The sequence below is a fragment of the Cyrtonyx montezumae genome, unplaced genomic scaffold (genome assembly GCF_038088225.1).
Source record: "Cyrtonyx montezumae isolate F1298 unplaced genomic scaffold, pur_monq_1.0 scaffold_29, whole genome shotgun sequence".
NCBI lineage: Eukaryota > Metazoa > Chordata > Aves > Galliformes > Odontophoridae > Cyrtonyx > Cyrtonyx montezumae.
The window spans coordinates 3816327-3836156 of NW_027072033.1; the positions used below are offsets into that span (position 1 = coordinate 3816327).

General features: G+C 42.0%; 1 protein-coding gene and 1 non-coding gene across 2 annotated transcripts; both read left to right on the plus strand.

Annotated features, from left to right (window-relative positions):
* The first annotated feature begins 341 nt into the window (after positions 1–341).
* Positions 342–19615, plus strand: HAUS6 (HAUS augmin like complex subunit 6). The gene is given in 16 exon segments (XM_065740551.1): positions 342–1219; positions 1473–1565; positions 3136–3173; positions 3719–3866; positions 9890–9955; positions 10080–10131; positions 10368–10538; positions 11193–11377; positions 11922–12036; positions 12615–12684; positions 13235–13325; positions 14438–14501; positions 15480–15662; positions 15892–16027; positions 16352–17347; positions 19566–19615. Coding segments are annotated over 16 exon segments (3336 nt in total).
* LOC136051344 (small Cajal body-specific RNA 8) lies at positions 14233–14362 on the plus strand. The gene has a single exon (XR_010622463.1). It is a non-coding gene; the product is annotated as a small Cajal body-specific RNA 8 (non-coding RNA).
* Positions 19616–19830: the final 215 nt, after the last annotated feature.

Sequence of the window (19830 nt, forward strand, 5' to 3'; positions counted from 1 at the left end):
AGCGCTTCCGGAGCGAGCGGAGCCGGCCGGACGGGGCGCCGCTCGCTGCGATTCTCTGGGGATCACACCGCGCCTGGGCGCGGGGCCACGCGGCGGCAGGGGCAGCGAGCCCGGGCATGAGCCCGGCGCCACCTCCCCGGCCGCGTCCAGCCACTGAAATGCCTTGAAATAAAATGACTGAACTGCACAGCCTGCTGTCGGTGCGAGTTTTACTTGGTTTTCGCGGTGAGAGTATAAAATCACTTAATCACGGAGCTCCGGCAGTGCCGCGGCACCACCTGCCCCGCCCCCCAACCCCTCTCCACAGCAACTTCAGCTGTGCCCGGACTCCAGTTCCCAGCATGCAGCGCGCGGCACCGCCGGAAGTGCGCGCCTCCATCCTGTCCAATCTGCGCCCGCGCTGTGGTCTCGCGCCTCGCGGCGCGGTGAGTTCGGACGGGAAGCAGGAAATGTCGGCGGGGCAGGGGTTGGAGAAGGCGGCTAGGGCGAGTTCGGGCGGGAAGCAGGAAATGTCGGCGGGGCAGGGGTTGGAGAAGGCGGCTAGGGCGAGTTCGGGCGGGAAGCAGGAAATGTCGGCGGGGCAGGGGTTGGAGAAGGCGGCTAGGGCGAGTTCGGGCGGGAAGCACGAAATGTCGGCGGGGCAGGGGTTGGAGAAGGCGGCTGAGGCGAGTTCGGACGGGAAGCACGAAATGTCGGCGGGGCAGGGGTTGGAGAAGGTGGCTGAGGCGAGTTCTGGCGGGAAGCACGAAATGTCGGCGGGGCAGGGGTTGGAGAAGGCGGCTGAGGCGAGTTCTGGCGGGAAGCACGAAATGTCGGCGGGGCAGGGGTTGGAGAAGGTGGCTGAGGCGAGTTCTGGCGGGAAGCACGAAATGTCGGCGGGGCAGGGGTTGGAGAAGGCGGCTGAGGCGAGTTCTGGCGGGAAGCACGAAATGTCGGCGGGGCAGGGGTTGGAGAAGGTGGCTGAGGCGAGTTCTGGCGGGAAGCACGAAATGTCGGCGGGGCAGGGGTTGGAGAAGGCGGCTGAGGCGAGTTCTGGCGGGAAGCACGAAATGTCGGCGGGGCAAGGGTTGAAGAAGGCGGATGAGGCCAGGCAGCAACTAGGCACCACGGACGCGGGGATGAACTGGCAGAGGAAGCATTTCTGGCTCTACCTGCTGGCGCTGGAATTCGATCCGGCGGCTGCCGAGAAGGCTTTTGGCTTCAACCTGAGGCTCGGAGTGTAAGGCCGTGGGAGGGCTGCGGAGGAGGGGAGGGAGAGGGTGCGGGCGCGGGCGCGCCTCCTGAGGGGACTCTTAGTGGCCCCAGGGGCTTTGGGTGTGCGTGGCGCGGAGGTGTCCAGTTTACTTCAGTGTTTAATGTATAATTCATAGTACTTGAACGCCAAATAATGCTCTGTGTTAATCCGAAGTGTTCGAGCCCTGTAAGCTCAGCTGCTTTGCTCCTTCCCATGTGTCTGTACATCTGTATTTTAGGACTGTGTTTGACACGCCGAACTACAACGCTTTCCGCGTTATCGCCCAGTTCTTGTTTTCTAAGCTGGACATGCAGCGGTCGGAGGTTTTGAGGTGAGTGTTCGGCTTGTTCACTCTGTGCTGTGCACATCATATAGCAGTTAACAAGGGGGGGAAAAAAGCGATCTCTTAAGGAAGACTGTGGGAAAACATCATGCTTTCAGTGGATTTTTTTTCCCCTTTATCAATACTCTGTAACCCCTTTATCAACACTCTGTAAACTTGCCTTAGATAAAGTGTCTGTCCTTTGGTAAGTTTAATAAATGTTTCTACAGATGTAAAGTAATCTGTCTCTGCCTTTTGCTTCCCTCATCGAACAGTGAGTAACTTTTCACAGGTCACAGATTGCTTCCAGAAATCTTAAGAATCCTGTCTTCAGGTTTTATGATATGACTGAATTGCTTTAGCTTACCCATTAAAGAAACTGTGGTGGGAGGATTGCTGTAAGAAAAGCTGTAAGCATTCATTTTTTTTCTGAGTCTAAAACAACTAGAGACAAATCTCTCTCTGAAGAAGTCTACAATTCTCACATCAAGAAAACCTTGTTTAATAAAATTCTTGCTATTCTTGGTCTGGGCATCAGACATCATTCTCAGGAGGTGCCACAGAGAAGATTTTGTTTGCAACATATGAACTATGTAACTGAATATTTGAATATATATTGTAATAGTTTTTTGTTTTTTTTTATTTCCCCTCTCTCCTCTCCTATTGCCTCTCTAAAATGGGAAGAAACACTTTGCTTCTGCGCGTAAAACCTGCAGATACTGAATTCAGGAAACTGTGCTACTCATGGCTAAAAGAAATTGCAGTAAGTGTTGTGAAGAGTGGTAACTGATTGTTGGTTTCTCTGATGTCATTCCTTCTTTACTGTTGCTTGTTCTGAAATAATATAACTGAGTTTTAAATCGAAGGATTAACTTTTAACTGGTGCCTTATTTCATGCAGTGTATCATAGCCTCATATCTTCAATAAAAGTTATGTTATGACAGAGGTTGAATCTTGGATCCAGAAACTGCTGTGTATTTCTTCTGGTCATATTTGGAGGTTGTAGAATCACAGAATATCCTGTGTTAGAAGGGATTCAAAGGCCTGTGTGAGAATCTTTGCATGGATGACGCTACAGAGGTTGCTGTGAAAGTAATGCCTTCTGTGTATTTCCTTAGAATCTGCAACAGATAGAAAGGGCATAAGAGTAATTAAATTCCAGAGTGGCCCTTGTAATTTGCTCCAACTTGGGAGGCATTAGTTAAAATTAAATGAAAAGCTATTTGTTGTTGTAAAACTGATCTCAAATATTTGAAAAAACTTTAATATTACGCTTTACGTACAGGGAAACTTGACTATAAAATTTAAGGCAATTGTTTTAAAGGAAAAGAGACGAAACAAAATAAAAAAGCAGATTAGCATTTCATTGGACGTGATAGCAAGTAGGATGTAGTGTTTCTGTGCTCTTTGTATGAAAATGTTTAACAGCTATAAACAGCCACAATTTCTTTGACTAATTTTGTGTTTAAAATCAATTTCACACCTAGAGAGAAGATAAAAATTTTCCTCAATTTGGATCTTCTGTATTTCTTTCTCCTACTGGTGATAAATTTATTAATATAATGTATCATTTTGTAAGATATGTATTAATTGAGGATCTGAGAAAGAACTATGAAGGTAAGCTATCATGGAATAGTAACATTATTTCATTTATCATTGACAATTAATCTGTGAAGTCTTTAATGTGTGCCAAAAGATGAAAGTAGATTTGTGTTGATTGCTTAGTTCAGTCTTTCACAGAGTTGCTGTGTGCTTGCATAGACCATGTAGAACCATACAGATTGTTTTGGTTACTGTTACTTTTCACATCTTGGTTCTCGGTTCATGTGCATAAAGTTGTCTGTGTGTGCACACAATGATTAATCCAGAAGTGTTTTTTTATCTTGTACTTCTTCACATTTTGTGGGATTCTGTCTGTTATAGGCATTTTGTGTTTTCTTGGCTTAAAGAACAGGGAAAAGGTGTGAGAGGGAAGGAAGGAAAATGTACACAATGGAGAAAACTGTCAAAAAAGATAGTGTACTGCATAATGTGCTTCTGTCCAGGTAAAATAGGCAACCGTGTGTGTGGGTCTCCTAATTAAAACTAGGTAGACTAGGAAGTTACCTGTTTGCAAAAAGTGAATAATGCAATGCAGATATTAATTATTAATTTTCTTTTAGGCAATGTTAAGCCTTTTGTTGAAAGTGTAGCCTTCAGTCCTAAGGATATGTGCAAGACATGTGAAAGATGCAGTGTGGCACGTAATGAACTTCTGCAAATTTTACTAAAGAAGGATTATATGATGAAAAAATATAGGGAAAAATCTCGGTGAGTAATGCGTTTAAAGAAACAGTATTTTCATAAAAGCTTACTTTATTGTGTGTGCTTTTGAAAGGATTTGGGCAGGATGTATCTGACTGTCTTTGAGAGTTCTGCTGAATTAATTACTTTGCTCCCCCTTTGCCTCCTTTAATTAATTTTAATATATGATGTGCAGGAAATCAGTTCTTCAAGTTAGGAGATGCTGTATATTTGAAGATGCAATTAGCTGGTCATTAAGAATGAGTAGGGAATTCTACATGTGTAGCACTATTTGAGGAATCTTACGTTAGAAGATAACTGCTTCAGGACACATAGTATGTCATCTTTCCTTTATGGCACTGAATGCATTTTGTGTAACTGTTAGTTAATTCACCAAAATTATGCTGTTCTTTCGTTATATACTGCTGTCAGAAATATGTTTTGGATTTTGGGTGGTGGTGTGTGGGGTCACGAGCTGGACGCAACGATCCTTGGGGGGGTCTGTTTCAACTTGGGATATTCTGTGATTTATTTCTCATGAAAATCGCTCCCAGTCTGGTAAGAAAAAAATAATTAACTTGGTGTACAGACACAGATTCCAATTTTCATTGGAATTTATGTAATTTAAGTGAGATACTTCATGTGATTGGAGTGGTATAGTGGGCAGTTGGAAGCTATTTAGGAAAGAGCAGAAAAGGAGGAGGGATTGCAGATTAGGTAAAAGAGCAATTTCAGTGCATGGAGCTTAATTATGCAAAAGGAGATCAGTCTGTTTTGGATCAAAATTGGAGGTGTTGCCAGGAAGGGTAGCCTTGTGGTGGATCATAACAAAATCACTGCCATGTCTCCACCCACCAGTAAGACAGAGACCCAAGCTTTTTTGGGTGTAGTGGACTTTCGGAGAATGCATGTTCCAAACTACAGTCTCATTGTGAGCCCTCTCTATCGAGTGATGCGGAAAAAGAATGATTTTGTGTGGGGCCCTGAGCAGCAGCAGGCTTTTGAGCAAATTAAGCAGGAGATAGCCCGTGCCGTGGCCCTGGGGCCAGTGCGGACGGGACAGGATGTAAAGAACATCCTTTACACTGCTGCTGGAAAGGAGGGTCCCACTTGGAGTTTGTGGCAAAGAGCTCCTGGAGAGACCCGAGGCCGACCCCTTGGATTCTGGAGTTGGGTGTACAGGGGGTCTGAGGAGTGCTACACTCCAACTGAGAAGGAGATCTTAACCGCGTACGAGGGGGTTCGAGCTGCTTCCGAAGTAATTGGCACTGAAACGCAGCTCCTCCTGGCACCTCAACTGCCAGTGCTGAGCTGGATGTTCAAAGGAAAGGTTCCCCCCACCCATCATGCTACTGATGCCACGTGGAGTAAGTGGATTGCACTGATTACACAGCGAGCTCGGATGGGGAACCTCAGTCATCCAGGAATCCTAGAAGTGATCATGGACTGGCCTGAAGGTAAAAAGTTTGGAACAACACCAGCAGAGGAGGTATCACGTGCCAAAGAGGCCCCACCATTTAATGAACTACCAGACAACGAAAAGAGATACGCCCTGTTCACAAATGGATTGTGTCACATTGTGGGTAAGCACCACAGATGGAGCCCCACACAAGTTGCAGAGGCCACTGAAGGAAAAGGAGAATCAAGCCAATTTGCAGAGGTATAATGGCTGTCCAGCAGGCCTTAGATATTGCTGAATGAGAGAGGTGGCCAGTGCTTTATCTTTACACTGACTCATGGATGGTGGCAAATGCTTTATGGGGGTGGTTACAGCAATAGGAACAAAATGACTGGCAGTGAAGGGGTAAACCTATTTGGGCTGCTGGACTGTGGAGAGACATTGCTGCCTGAATAAAGAATATGATTGTAAAGGTGCACCATGTAGATGCTCGTGTTCCTAAGAGCCAGGCAACTGAGGAACAACAAAATAACCATCAGGTAGATCAAGCTGCCAAAGTTAAGGTGGCTCAAGCAGACTTGGACTGGCAACACAAGAGTGAATTATTTTTAGCTCGGTGGGCCCATGAGACTTCGGACCATCAAGGAGGAGGTGCAACATATAAGTGGGCTAGAGACTGAGGGGTGGACTTAACTATGGATGCTATTGCATAGGATGTTCAATGTGTACCACAAAGGAATTTGATGTTGGGGGAGTGCAGTCAGTAATTCCATGTATATACTCGTATATATGCTGTGTGTGTGTACCTAATGCATGTTAATCATTGTCCATATATGTATGTATCAAGCATCATGTAGTGATGTGGAATGTCATAGTTTTATGGTTTTTGGCATTGGTATTCCACATCATAACATGATGTAGTGCTTAAAGAGCGAAAAGTTAATGCTCCAGCTCAGTGGATTGATAGTTCTGGATCAACTGCTTTGAAACCAGCACAGCTGGAGCTGCAGTGGCTGATTGAGGAGGTTCCTGTCTCTCGGGAGCCGAGTGAGAGCGGCCAGTCCTGACAGATCCCGACAGCTCTCACTCGCGAGAGGCTGATGTGGTAGGCGTTGCCAGGGCAACGGCGGGTGATTTAAAACGGCCGATTTAAAACAGTCAGAACCCGAAAGTAACACTCAGTCCTCGTGATCAACTGCTTTGAAATCGGCACAGACAGAGCTGCTGATTGAGGTACAGGGGGGGTTTTCGGGAGGTTCCTGTCTCACTGGATCCGAGTGAGAGCGGCCAGACCCTTAAGCTGTTCTCATGAGAGGCTAACTGCCAGGGTAACAGCGCCCTCGCCCACACCCCTCAGCTGAATAGGGCTCAGGGAGGGCAGGAAGTGTCACTACCCACTGTTTGTTTGTTTGTGTTTATTTTATATGTTATTTAATTATTATTATTATTTATTTATTTTAAGTTATTACAATTCATATCTCTATATATTATTATTATAAACTATTTTTATTTATTTATTTACTTTCAATTTTTCATTTATTTGTTTTTATTCTTTTTTGTGCCATGGTCTCTACCAGACAGAGGGCTTGCCTTAAAAAGGCTGTGGCGACCCAGACAGAAGGTCTGCCTAGAAGCGTGGCTACACAGGTCTCTGGTTGCAAGGAGTGCCAGAGCCTGCTGCTGCTGGAGGAGGGTGCTAAGCAGTTCTCCTGTGCAAGGTGTGAGCAGGTGGAAGATCTGCTTAGCATGGTGACAGAGCTGAAAGAGGAGGTTGAGAGACTGAGGGCCATCAGGGACTGTGAGCGGGAGACTGACTGGTGGAGTAGCTCCCTAGAGCGCCAAAGAGAAAGGCGCGGGGGAGATCCCCCGCAGTTGGTGGTGGACTCCCTGACCTGTCCCCGTAGGGCAGAAGGGGGATATCTGAGGGATAGGGAGGGCTGGCAGAGAGTCCCTGCTTGGTACCGTGGGCAATCTCCCCCTCTGCCTCCCCAGTGTCCCCAGATACCCCTAAGCAATAGATTTGCAGCATTGGATGTTGAAGAGGTGATAAGGGTGGAAGTGCAGGAAGATTCCCGCAGGAGGTCACCAATGGCAAGGCAGTCAACTCGGTGCATTGAGACCGCTACTACTAAGACAGAAAGGAAGGTGATCGTAGTGGGTGGCTCCCTTCTAAAGGGAACTGAGGGCCCCATTTGCAGACCAGACCCAAACCGCAGGGAAGTGTGCTGTCTCCCTGGGGCCTGGATCAGGGACATTGCTAGAAGACTCCTGAATTTGATACCCCCACCGACTACTACCCGTTACTCGTAGTTCAGGCAGACTGCAATGAAATATCTCAGAAAAGTCTGTGAACTATGAAAAGAGATTTCAGGGGATTAGGGCGATTAGTTCAAGGGTTGGGAGCACAAGTGGTGTTTGCTTCCATACCTTCTGGGGCGGTGAAGGACACAGAATGGGCTAGGAAAACACAGGTGATGAGTAATCAGCTGAGAGGAGGACTTCCGGAGGGCAGACTTTGACCTGTTCAGGACGCTTCTTGCATTTGGGACTTGCTCCTGAGGGTTTGTAAAGGGGTCCAGGAAGCCTGGATGCTCCTCAAGATGGAAATCTTAGAGGCACAGGAGCAGGCTGTCCCAGAGTCCCGTAAGTCGAGCCAGAGGAGAAAAAGACCAGTGTGGATGAACCGGGAACTTTTGTTGAGACTCCGAGAGAAAAAGAGAGTCTATGTCCTCTGGAAGATGGGACAGGCTACCTGGGGTGACTACAGAAAACTGGCCAGGATTTGCAGGCAGAAAATTAGAAATGCTAAAGCCCAGATTGAACTTAGACTGGCTACTGCTGTAAAGGAGAACAGGAAACCCTTTTACAAATATATTAACAGCAAGAGAAAAACTAAGGAAAATTACTCTCCTTTACTCGACGAGGCAGGGAATGTAACCACAGATGATAAGGAAAAGGCTGAGGTTCTCAATGCCTTCTTCACATCTGTCTTTAATAGACAGAGCAGTTGTCCACAGAGTACTTGCCCTGACCTGGAAGTCCGGGACCCGGCGCATAATGCACCCCCTGTGATCCAAGCAGAGATGGTCAGAGATCTACTTCATCTGAACTGCCACAAGTCCATGGGGCCAGATGGGATCCACCCAAGGGTGCTGAGGGAGCTGGCAGAGGTGATTACCAAGCCACTTTCTGCCATCTATAAGAATTCCTGGTTAACTGGAGAGGTCCCACAAGATTGGAGGCTTGCTGATGTGACTCCCATCTACAAGAAAGGCCGTAAGGAAGACCCAGGGAACTACAGGCCTGTCAGCCTGACCTCGGTATCAGGGAAAGTTATGGAGCAGATGATCTTGAGGGAAATCACACGACACGTGCATGGCAACCAGGGGATCAGACCCAGCCAGCACGGGTTCACCAAGGGCAGGTCGTGCTTGTCCAACCTCATCTCCTTCTATGACTGGGTGACCAGACAGGTAGATGAGGGAAAGGCTGTTGATGTAGTCTACCTGGACTTCAGCAAGGCCTTTGACATGGTCTCCCACAGAATTCTCCTAAGGAAACTGGCAGCCCGTGGTGTGGACAGGTTCACTCTTCTCTGGGTGGAGAACTGGCTGGAGGGCCGTGCCCAGAGGGTAGTGGTTAATGGAGTTAAGTCCAGCTGGCGTCCTGTTACGAGTGGTGTCCCCCAAGGGTCTGTTTTGGGGCCCATCTTGTTTAATATCTTTATTGATGACCTAGACGAGGGAATTGAGTGTACCCTCAGTAAGTTTGCAGATGACACCAAGTTGGGAGGATGTGTCAAACTGCCTGAGGGTAAGGGGGGCCCTTCAGAGGGATTTGGATAGGCTTAACAGCTGAGCTGAGCTCAATGGGATAAGGTTCAATAAGACCAAGTGCCAGGTCCTGCACTTTGGCCACAATAACCCCATGCAATGCTATAGGGTTGGGGCAGAATGGCTTGAAGAATGTAGAAAGGAAAAGGACCTGGGGGTGTTGGTTGGTGCTCGGCTTAACATGAGTGTTAACTGGGCAGTGTGCCCAGGTGGCCAAGAAGGCCAACAGCATCCTGGCCTGTATTAGAAATAGTGTAGCCAGCAGGAGCAGGGAGGTGATCATCCCCCTGTACTCAGCTCTGGTGCGGTGTATTATATTGTGTTATTTTGCTTTCTGATATCTTATTTAGCAAACTAGCTTTCCTCCTCAGATCGTTGCCGCTGTTCTGTTTGTAGGCCCATCTCCATATTCCCGTTTCCTTTTCCCCTTTCCTGGGGCATGGGTCTGTGAGTCTCATGCACCAATTGTCAGGGAACCAGGCTGAACCTGCCTGTAAACTGTTGACAACAGGTTTATACTGATAAACAATGAAAAAGTTTTTAGAAAAAACACATTTTGGGCCTAATAAAAGTCAAGCCATTGCAATGGAATGTGACTGCTTATTTTATAAACATTTTAGGGGCTTTTCTGGCTGTCTTAGAGTTTTGTGGTAAGGAAATTTTTTGTGATAATTAATTTTTACAGTGTTCTGAAATTGCTTCCTTGTTCAGAATGTGAAGAATGTAATTGTTTACTGAGTAAAGTTCTGGAAGCAGCAAAGGAAAAGTCTAGAATTTTGAGAATCTGTGGTGAGGCAACTAATTTTTTTTTTCCCTAGGTGTTTAATTGAGGACATAGAACAGATGAAATCTGAATATGCACAACTCCTGCAACAGTTGCAGAAGTAAGTATTGTTCCTTGGAACTAGGTTAGAAAATAAAATGAATTTCTTATTAATTTGTATTCAATATTATGGACTTCAGTTTTATTGTAGACTACTTGAACTTTTGTCTTGTGTGTGCACGTAGGATGGAATCAAAGAATCAAAACAGAAACGACAGAGCTGAGAGAATTCAAAACGTGAGCTTTTGCCCTTTCCTACCCCTTCCACTGCCCTGTCCTGCCCCTCCTCCCTCACCTTGTGGCAGATGATCACTAAATATTTAACATTTCTGTAATAATTATACTGGTATTTCTTCTTGTTTACCTGTGATTATGCTACCTAGCCATCTCATCTATCTGCATGCTATTTTTTTGTTGTGTTACAGTATTATGACAAATGTTTTAACATACAATTTTTGTTCTTGCCCATTAAGGTTCGCAGTATGTGGACAGTGGTAATGGAAACTTTTATGTCTCTGAAAAAAGAAATGGAAATTGTAGACTCTGTACTCCAACATCGTGTTGATCAGTACATTTTAGATGGAACAATTGATGTCAGTGTTCCACATCTTCTGGTTGACAGAGTTGCAAATGTGACGCAAGACGTAAGTAATTTTTGTCCATGCTAAACTGTTTAGCTTTTTTTTTTTTCTCCCCAAGAGTGTAGTTAGATATTTGAGATTTAGGTACCTTTCACAGATAATAATCATGGTTGCAAGGATGAATAAAACTTGTAAAATGGTTGTTAAAGTTTGTATGCTTATGCTGCTGTTCTGTATTGGCAACTTGTTAATTATTTTCTTCTCAAGTTTGAAATGCAGTAACTTCATTGCTAGGTTTGCCTAGTCAATGCTTGGATTTTTGTCTGTCTGCCACTATACAACTGTTTGTCATTTAAACTATAGTTCCTAACTGCTTTTGTTTCCAGCATGAAATATTTGTTGCTGTTTAGGCCTGCACTATCTTTTGAGGCAGTGGTCAAATGGAACAGTTCCATTAGTTGAAGCATTCTGAGTTCACACTGCTTTTTGGGCTGTCTTCAAGCAGGTGATACTAACCAAGGAAACCAGTAAGAGGCTTAAATCAGGGGTGTGGATTTTTTTTTTAATGAATCAGTCAGGAACTGAATTGAAGCGTGAACTTTGAATCACAGAGCAAGCATTATCCTTGCTTTGAATACAGAAGATGAAACTTTCTGATATTGATGTGTTTTTACTGTTCAGTGATATATTTTCTTCTTGCATGCAATATATTTCAAGGTGTGTACTGGAGATTTATATGAAGGTGGAAAGCTGAATTTATTAACAGTCATTCAACTATTAAATGAAGCCCTAAGAATTTTAAGAGATGAATATCATCATTTTGAATCAGAAAAATACTTACAGGCCATTGTGAATATAACTAAATACCAAAAGAAAATACTATTGGATTTGGAAGCAGTGAGGTAATTATCTGGAGTTTTTGTCTTGTTCCTTGTTTAGTGTGAGAATCATGTCATCTTATCCTGGAGTCTTTTCTGAAGAGTTGCTTATAGTGAGAACATGTAAATATGTACATTTAATTGTTTCTCTTTTGCCTTTGACAAATTCATATTTGTCTTGATCCATCGACATATATAATTTTTAAACTGAAATTCTTCATTAAGTAACTTCAGTTTTTTGCCCTAGCTTCATGGATATTTTAGGGTTTTGTTCCTGGGGTCCTGGTTAATTAGCTGAACTGCTTTTTCAACATTACATTAATGAGTTCTGAGATTGCAAAATTTTTTGTTTAAGCACGTGTTTGAATGTAGTTCTTCTATTGTAAAGAAACAAAGACATTGCAGTAGCTGTGTTTTAGGTTGTGAATTTGTTAGATTTCAGTGCAGGCTCAAATGTGTGAATAAGCTGTTGCATGTTAGGGGTTTTGTAGGATAAGGGGAACATGTGGTTATCTCAATTTTTAAGTAGAATTTTTGTCTCAACATAATCATGTTTCTTCCTTTTCAGGCTAAGTATAGAAAAGCAGCATTTTATTTTGAATGAATCAAATTCTAAAAGTCTGAAGGAGTGGGGAACGAAGTGGGAAAGCTCTCCTGGCTGGTCTTCACTCTACAGTCACTTAGTAAGTAGTGTTCAGTTCATCTGATTCTGAGGAAGAGAGAGGGTGAAGGTGAAGTACATCTAAGTTGCTTTTTCCATTGCAATAGAATGCTTTACATCTGTATTGAACTTAATGGTTACTGGATCAGATAGCGCAATATGGCAGAAATTGCTTTATGAAGTAGTTCTTTTTTGTGAAGAAGATACATTCAACCTAATGACATCTGGTGTGACTACATTTGATATAGTGGGTGGAACTGCCTTGTCAAGGCAGCACAAATAAGAGTTGATTAATTTATGTATCAGCAATACATACTTTTTACTCTGCTGTAGAAATATCGCTTTCATGTGCTATCATTGGACATCTACTGGGTTGTATTTTCCCCTTTAAAATGATCTTGATCAACAGCAAAAATTCCATTCTGACACTCACATCTGTACAGAGGTCCAAGGTTGTGCCCTTGCCTTGGCAAATGCTGCATGTTGAGCCTGGCTGCTAATTTGCAGAAAAGCTACTGTAAGTAACTGTTAAGTGCTGTTGTTACACAGTTTTTTCTCATTGCTTGTGTAACTTCTTTTTTCCTTCTTTTCTTTTGAAAGGGTCTGAGTGTGTTGCAAGCAGATGATTGTGAAGGTAGTATCTTTTGTCAAAATGCAGAATCAGTTTCAGGTGTGTAAACCAGAGAAGCTTTTCCTGCTCCGCACCCCGACCTCAGCTGTTACAAGTTTCCATGAAATCCAGAATCATAAAGTCATAGAATCACCAAGGTTGGGAAAAACCTCCCAAGATCATCCAGTCCAGCCCAACCCAACCCAACCATTCAGCTACCACCAATGTTAAGACTTCCTGTTTTTTGTTTGCAAGTTTCATTGATAACTTTTGGTAATCTAGTTCTGAATGAGTACTTACAATAATTGTCTTTCATTTTGTCAACGTAGTTCATTCAGGGGAGCAGATAGAATCATGCCTCTTGAATGTGCATTCAGGAGCAGCACAGATGAGTGCTGAGTGCCAGTGGCATCTGTGCCTGCAGGTCTTAATGAGCAAAAAGGGTTAAGATTCACATGCACTGGCTATGTTGATTTATTTTCCTTGAAGTGTTGAAGAAGTCCGTCCTGTGAATATTCTACAGCTGTGGTATGAGATATGTGTGTCATCTGCAAAGTCTCAGCAACATCAAAAGATGAAGCACTACTAAAACTCTGACTTGCTTTTCTAGATACTCTAGACCTTTGGGAGATAAATTATGAGAACGATGATGAGACATTGGAAAGTAAGATGGCTGATACATCGTTAACACCAACTTTATGGTATGACTTTAACAAGAAACTGATTTTTAAAAAAGAAAAACAGCCAACATAAGTGCAAATGATGGAAACTTGTGAGCATAAGTAGAATATTTCAGTAGCCCTCTCCTTACTTGTTATGCCCACCTGATGGGGCAAGTAAAGAGTAAAGTACCTATGGCTTTCTCAGATGTTCCCAGAAGCCATACTCTTTGTTTTAAAAAAAAATAAAAACAAAACTGCCTAAGTAAACAAAAATAAATCCTGGACTTGAGTCTTCTAAAATCACTTTTATTCTGTCTCTTCTTAAAAATAAAAAAAAGATTAAAACATAAGATTAAAATATTTTCTGACATCTGTAAGGCTTTGACATGGTATTTCATTAGTGCCAGAAAGTGTAATCAACTTTTGAATAACTGTATTGCAGGATAAAAATCCTACAAATATTTGAATGTTGCCTAGTAGAAGAGAAAGGGAGTTGGCAAAGAAAGACAATGCTGATGTCATATACTTTGACCTCAGCAGCTTATTTGCATATAAACCTCAAAAATTATCAATTGCTTAATGAAATTTGTCTTGATGACTTGTTACAGCATGTATTTTTGTCTGTGATTGTAAAGACATTCAGCAGTAATTACGTGTTAAAGTTTTAAGCTGTCTTCTTCCTAAGGTGAGATCTGAACGTTACATTTTAGAGTTTTGCTATTAACACTATAGTAATTGGAAATTATAAGGCTCGAGTATTTGCTAGTCAGGTGATGTCTGAATGAATACTAATGACAGTGTTTAGGGCAAAGTGGATTATGAAGTCTGCAGAAGATATTTCAGATGCCTTTGTTATCAGGGTATCAAATCGTTTACAAAACATATCTTAACATCCCTTCTCTTTCACTTCCCTAAAAAATTGAAAAGGTTACATAATGACGAAGTTTGGGAGGCTGATACACAAGTAGGGCTAAATCTGCTCTAATTGTCACATGTTCTCCCTATAATATACTTGCCTTCTGATGACCGGGACGAATTGAGGGAAATCGTAACGGACAGATACGGGGCACACAGGTGTATAGTGGCTGTCTACTAAGACTTGTATACTAGTTGTTATGTTTTTCTCTAAAATGTTTTTTTTTTAAAAAAAGGATATCTTCAGAATCCTCAGAGTCGGCGGAAGCAGCTGAGAACAGAGACCTGTTAACTGAAAAGGTTATTTTTAAGTGATTTTTCACCTGTCAAAGTTAAATGTCTAAAATATTTGCTTTTGATGTTACTTGAAGCCTAGACTTAGTATGTTTTTCTGTGATTTTTTTTAAACAGTATAACTGTTCTCCTGAATCAGTCCTAAACTGTGAAAACTAATTGCCACAAACTTCCTTAAGTTCTAGCGTAGAGTGAATAACCTGAAATTATAGTATCCACAGAAAACAATGGAGGTGAATAGTATATTTTGTATGGTTTATCTGGGTGGTATACAGACAACCAGTAAATAAAGAAAGGCTCGCCCAGAACTCCACAGGGGAGAGATCTCCAACAAGAGATCCTTCCCCAGTGGTGGTCAGCCCTTAAATGGGGTCTGGGAAAGGTGGAGCCAGACTGCACCCCTTCCGGTGACACAGTGCATTGCGTTCACCTGTGCTCCTGCGGCTGACTCAGTGCTCACCTCAGGTGATCCATCAGTGGTTCAGGCCGTGATTCAACAGTTCCCATACACACTAGGCACGCAATAGGAAATATGGGGACTTAATTCTCATGTCTGGTACAACAAATGGTGTGTCACAAATTCCCTGCCTGTGAAAACGGAAACAACTTGTGAGTGACGGTAAGACTGGGACGGTCCTTTAAACTGTGTGTAAAAGTAAGAGATATAACGTTTCCTAAAAGGAAATTAAATGCATAGTTGTCCATTGTACTGTAGTTCATTGCAGTTTGTTGAAGGTAGTTGCAGATGATGTTATCTGTGTTTGGTAATGATACCTTATCATAGCCACTACTTATGTCCTACTTTTTTTAAAATAAAACGGATGTCACAATAACTTGTACTTTGGTAGGACTTGAAACCTTGCAATATTCATGTTGATTTGAATAATAAAAAGTCTATTTATCTCAGAATTTGTGCAGCATCTTCTTGATGCTAGCTTTCTGACACCTGAGTTTAAAACTTTTAATAATTACTGTATGTTCTAGGACTTGCATATTGAAACTTACAGTGAAAAGGAAAAGCCTGTGCCTCCAGAGAACTCGAAGGATGGAAAGGATGAGCTCACCTTATCACAGCCAGGGGAAAACACAGATCGTGTTATGCAGGGGGATGTTCCTGACAAAAAGGAATATATCCTAGAGAAAGCCAGAGATAAATTGGCAGAAGAGGTTAGGAAAAGTTTTTTTGTTGTTTTTTTGGTTTTTTTTAATAAACGTCTGTTAGAAAAGAAGCTGCAAATGTTACCATAGAGAACCTTTCACGTGCATATGTAAAATGTGTTTGCCTAACAGGGTAAAAATAAAATAAAACCAGATATCACTGAGTTAACTGAGTAATGGAAGTAGAGAAATTGTAATTATGCTTTCTCAGGATTTGTTCTTCTGTAACATTATACAGATTGCAAAAACAGTGACATCTGACTCACCACAGAGTAGTGGAGGAAAAGGAATATCATTAGAAGATCTCATTAGCTCCCTGGAGTTTAACCCATTTTTGACAAGGAAACAAATTCCCCGAACTCCAGAAATTTTGCGTAAGTCTAGAATGCTGTGTTTATATAATATGCTGTCACTAATGAGAAATGTAGCTAGTTCATTGACATTGTATGTTTCACACAAGAAGAAAATAGTTATTCAGTCCGCATGTGTAACGTGGTTAACATATAATGTGAACTTGTATTATATATTTTTCTGTATAGAATCCTCTTTTGTAGGGCATATACCTGGGAAAGCTAAGCATAAACAGTATAAAGACATTACTTTTTCCTTATCTGCTTATGTTACTAACAGTGGAGAAATTTGGTTGGAAGTATGAAAGAAATAAAATTAAAAAATTTTATTTGCATTTGTTTCATTAGTTACTGAAGTTAGAAACTCATGGAGAAAACCTGTTCCACCTGAGGACTTGTTGCATGCACAGCTGGTCTCAACCGAAGAAAAAGTAGATACTCCAGTGGATGCTAGTCCTACAGTCCAGGATAAGGCAGTCATTAATTTAGCTGGGGCTTCCTCTTCCTCTGCTGTACCTGACTTAGATTATCCATTTTTGGAACAGAAGACCCAAGGAAGTTCTGCAGAATTTACAGCTCAGAAGCCGAGGATGATAAGTCACATCAGTGAATCTCTGCTTTGCAGAACACCTGGAATGCTAGAGGCTAAGAGCAGCAAAGAAGAAGAATTAGAGGACACTGTTTCTGGAGGAAGTTTTATAGGAAGAACAGGAGAACAAATACGCATGAATGTGGAGAAGAGCTTGAATACAACATGTTCAGAAAATAACAGTAAGATGAATACTCTACCCTCAAATCACCTTTTGGATTTAGTGTATAAAAACATGCAGTGGAATGTGACTCCAGTATTAAGTTCTGACAATTGTGAAGTTGCTGATTTTGGTATACTGCATGAGACTGTTCCAGAAGAACTTAATTGGATAAGTCCTAATGAATCTACAATGTCAGAGTCTAGTTTTGATTTTTTAGACAGTGTATGCATACCAGATAATACAATAAATAAAGAGAATACCGAAAATTTAAGTCTAGGTCTAGATTCCCTGCTCAGATATGAAATGCTGAAGAAAAATGCATCTGTAAAAGGACAGAAACTGCATCAGATGCCTACTGGAGAAAATACTTTAATTTATTTATCAGACCTAAGACGTACTTCTGAAGAAGGCAGAAGAGATGACTCGTGCATACCTCTACCATGCTTCAAGTTGGATGAAGAGTTTACCAAGGTAACATCTTTTCCTGACAAAACTCCTTCCCTGTCACCGTTGCTGGCCTTCTCTAAACACCTAGAAGAAGTAGCATCAAATATAAATGAAATCCCATTGGGCTTGATACATAAATTGAAGGGTAAGTGTCCATGTACTTCAGCAACAAGGTTTTGTCTGTTTTGCCACCAGTTATAGTACCATAGGTGTCCTCTGAGTAGCTGAACACTGCTGTGAAATAAAAAATGTATGCTTATTTCTTATAGAAGTGGAGACAAACGTGAAGCAAATGTATTCTGTTTTTATGTATGTCTTTCAAGAAAAAAAATATACTTGTCTGAATTTCTAAGGAAATGTACAGCTATTGAAAAAATAAAGACTATAGGTGTACTAGCAGCTCAGTCATCTGAATTTAAATTTTGAAAATTCACAAATTGATTTGAAATAGTGTGTTTACCATGAGCAAATTTAGCTCTTTAGAAATATATTGTAAGCAATTTAAACTTGGGGTCTCAATTAGGTATTTGTAGTCTATTTGTCCTCTTTAACCACTAGTGCACTGATTAAAGAAATGCAAGGTTAATTTTCGTTGTACGTAAAGATGGGCCAGTAATGGCTGTACTCCACTAAAACGTATGTTTTTAGTGGTATACTAGGAGTCTCAGGGAGCAGTGAGACTTTGAATTATCAGGCAGAAGTTAATAATGCTTTTTCAAATAATGCTTGGCAAGGAAAACTTAGCATATGCAGTGACTCACAGTATTTGTAAATGTAAGTGGCTCAGGTTAGATTGCTTGGTTTACTTTACTTGGAGTAAGAGAAACAGAACTTTGCTGCAGTGCATGGGCTGCATACTGCTCTGAAAGATATTTTTCTGAAGGATAACTTATCTGTCTTAGGAAGTCAGTCTCTTTTCTTACCCTTTCTGTATTGTATGACTTAATACTTCTTTGGTGTTGTTCTGACATAGTCTTTTGTGAAGAGATCTTGTAAGACGGTGTCCATGCCCTTTGTTTTATTCCATACCAAAGCATTGAGTAGATGATAATTTTGTCTAGTGTACTGCCAGTGTAAGGGGCAACTTAAAACAACATCACAGAGTTACTGGGTTGGAAGGGGTCTCAGGAGGTTGAGTCCAACCCTCCTGCTAAAAGCAGGCACCCTACAATAGTCTGTACAGGTAGGTGTTCAGATAGGTCTTGAATGTCTCTATAAATGGAGACTCTACAACCTCTCCTGGTGAGCTGTGCCTCTGCTCCATCACCATTACCATAAAGAAGTTCTTCTGTGTGGTTGTATGGAGCTTCCCGTGTTCAAGTTTTGGGCCATTACTCTTCGTCCTATTGCTGTGCAACACCAAGAACCTGGCCTCATCCATTTGCCTCCCACTTCCCTTCAGATATATCTGAACGTTCATCAGATCTTCCCTGAGTCATCTTTTGCCTAGGCTGAACAGACCCAGGTTACTCAGTCTTTACTCATACAGGAAATGCTGCAGGCCCTTTACCATCTTCGTGATCCTCAGCTGGACTTCTTCTAGGAGATGCCTGTCTTTCTTGAACTGGGGAGCCCACAACTGGACACAGTATTCTAAATGTGCCTCATCAGGGCAGAGTAGAGGGGGAGGATCACCTCCCTCAACATGCTGGCCATGCTCTTCTTAATACACCTCAGGATAACATTGGCCTCCTTAGCCACAAGGGCACATTGCTGGCTCGTGGCCAACCTGTTGTGACAAGAACACCCAGGTCCTTTTGTGCAAGGTTTAATTTCAGGAGGGCTCTAGCTGCCTTTGTACATTCCTGTAGGCCCTGACAACATCCCTATGTTCTTTCTGGATGGACAGACCCTTTTTCCACATTTCATGGACCTTCCTTCCTTTTAGGTTATCTGTGTGTTTCTTGCTCATTCAGCTCATTCACACATGCATCTTGCCACCTTTTCCCATTTTCTTACTCTTAGGGATACACTGATCTTTGAAGAGGTCAGTGCCAGCTCTCCTGAAGTTCAGAGTAGCAATCCTACTTATTGCTTTGCTTCTTCCACACATTCTCTTAAAATTCTCTTAAAAAACACTCATACTGTTTATAAGTAAAGTATCTTTGTAGCATAGAATTGTGACTATATTGATAGCAGATGATTTTACTGGACGTTAGAACAATTTTCAAAACTTGAAGTGCTATTTTATACAGTTTTTTTAAGCTGTACTAAATACTGTTGGAACAACATTTTCTGTCAGTTAATTGAACTTTACACAGCTATCAAAATAACATTTTATGATTCTTCTGATACATGCCAGGTTAGTTAATTGAGTATTACACAATGTTAATCAATACTTTTTTTTTCTTTCTTTCCTCCAGATAACGAGGAGTTGGAGGAGAAGCTGAGCTCACAGGAATAGCCGTCATAATTATAGAACTCATAAAGCATATGAACAGCCATAGTATTAAAACTGTTGTGCACTTGAGTGTTTCTTAATTTTTCCTAACACTGTCCGGATGAGAAGTTGCATTCCTATTTCTTGCTGAGGTTGTGTGCCAGACTTCTTGTTTAGAGTGTTGCTTGCTTTGGTTTCATTGTCGTTTTCTGTAAACAACTCAAAACTTATGTACAGAATTTTATACT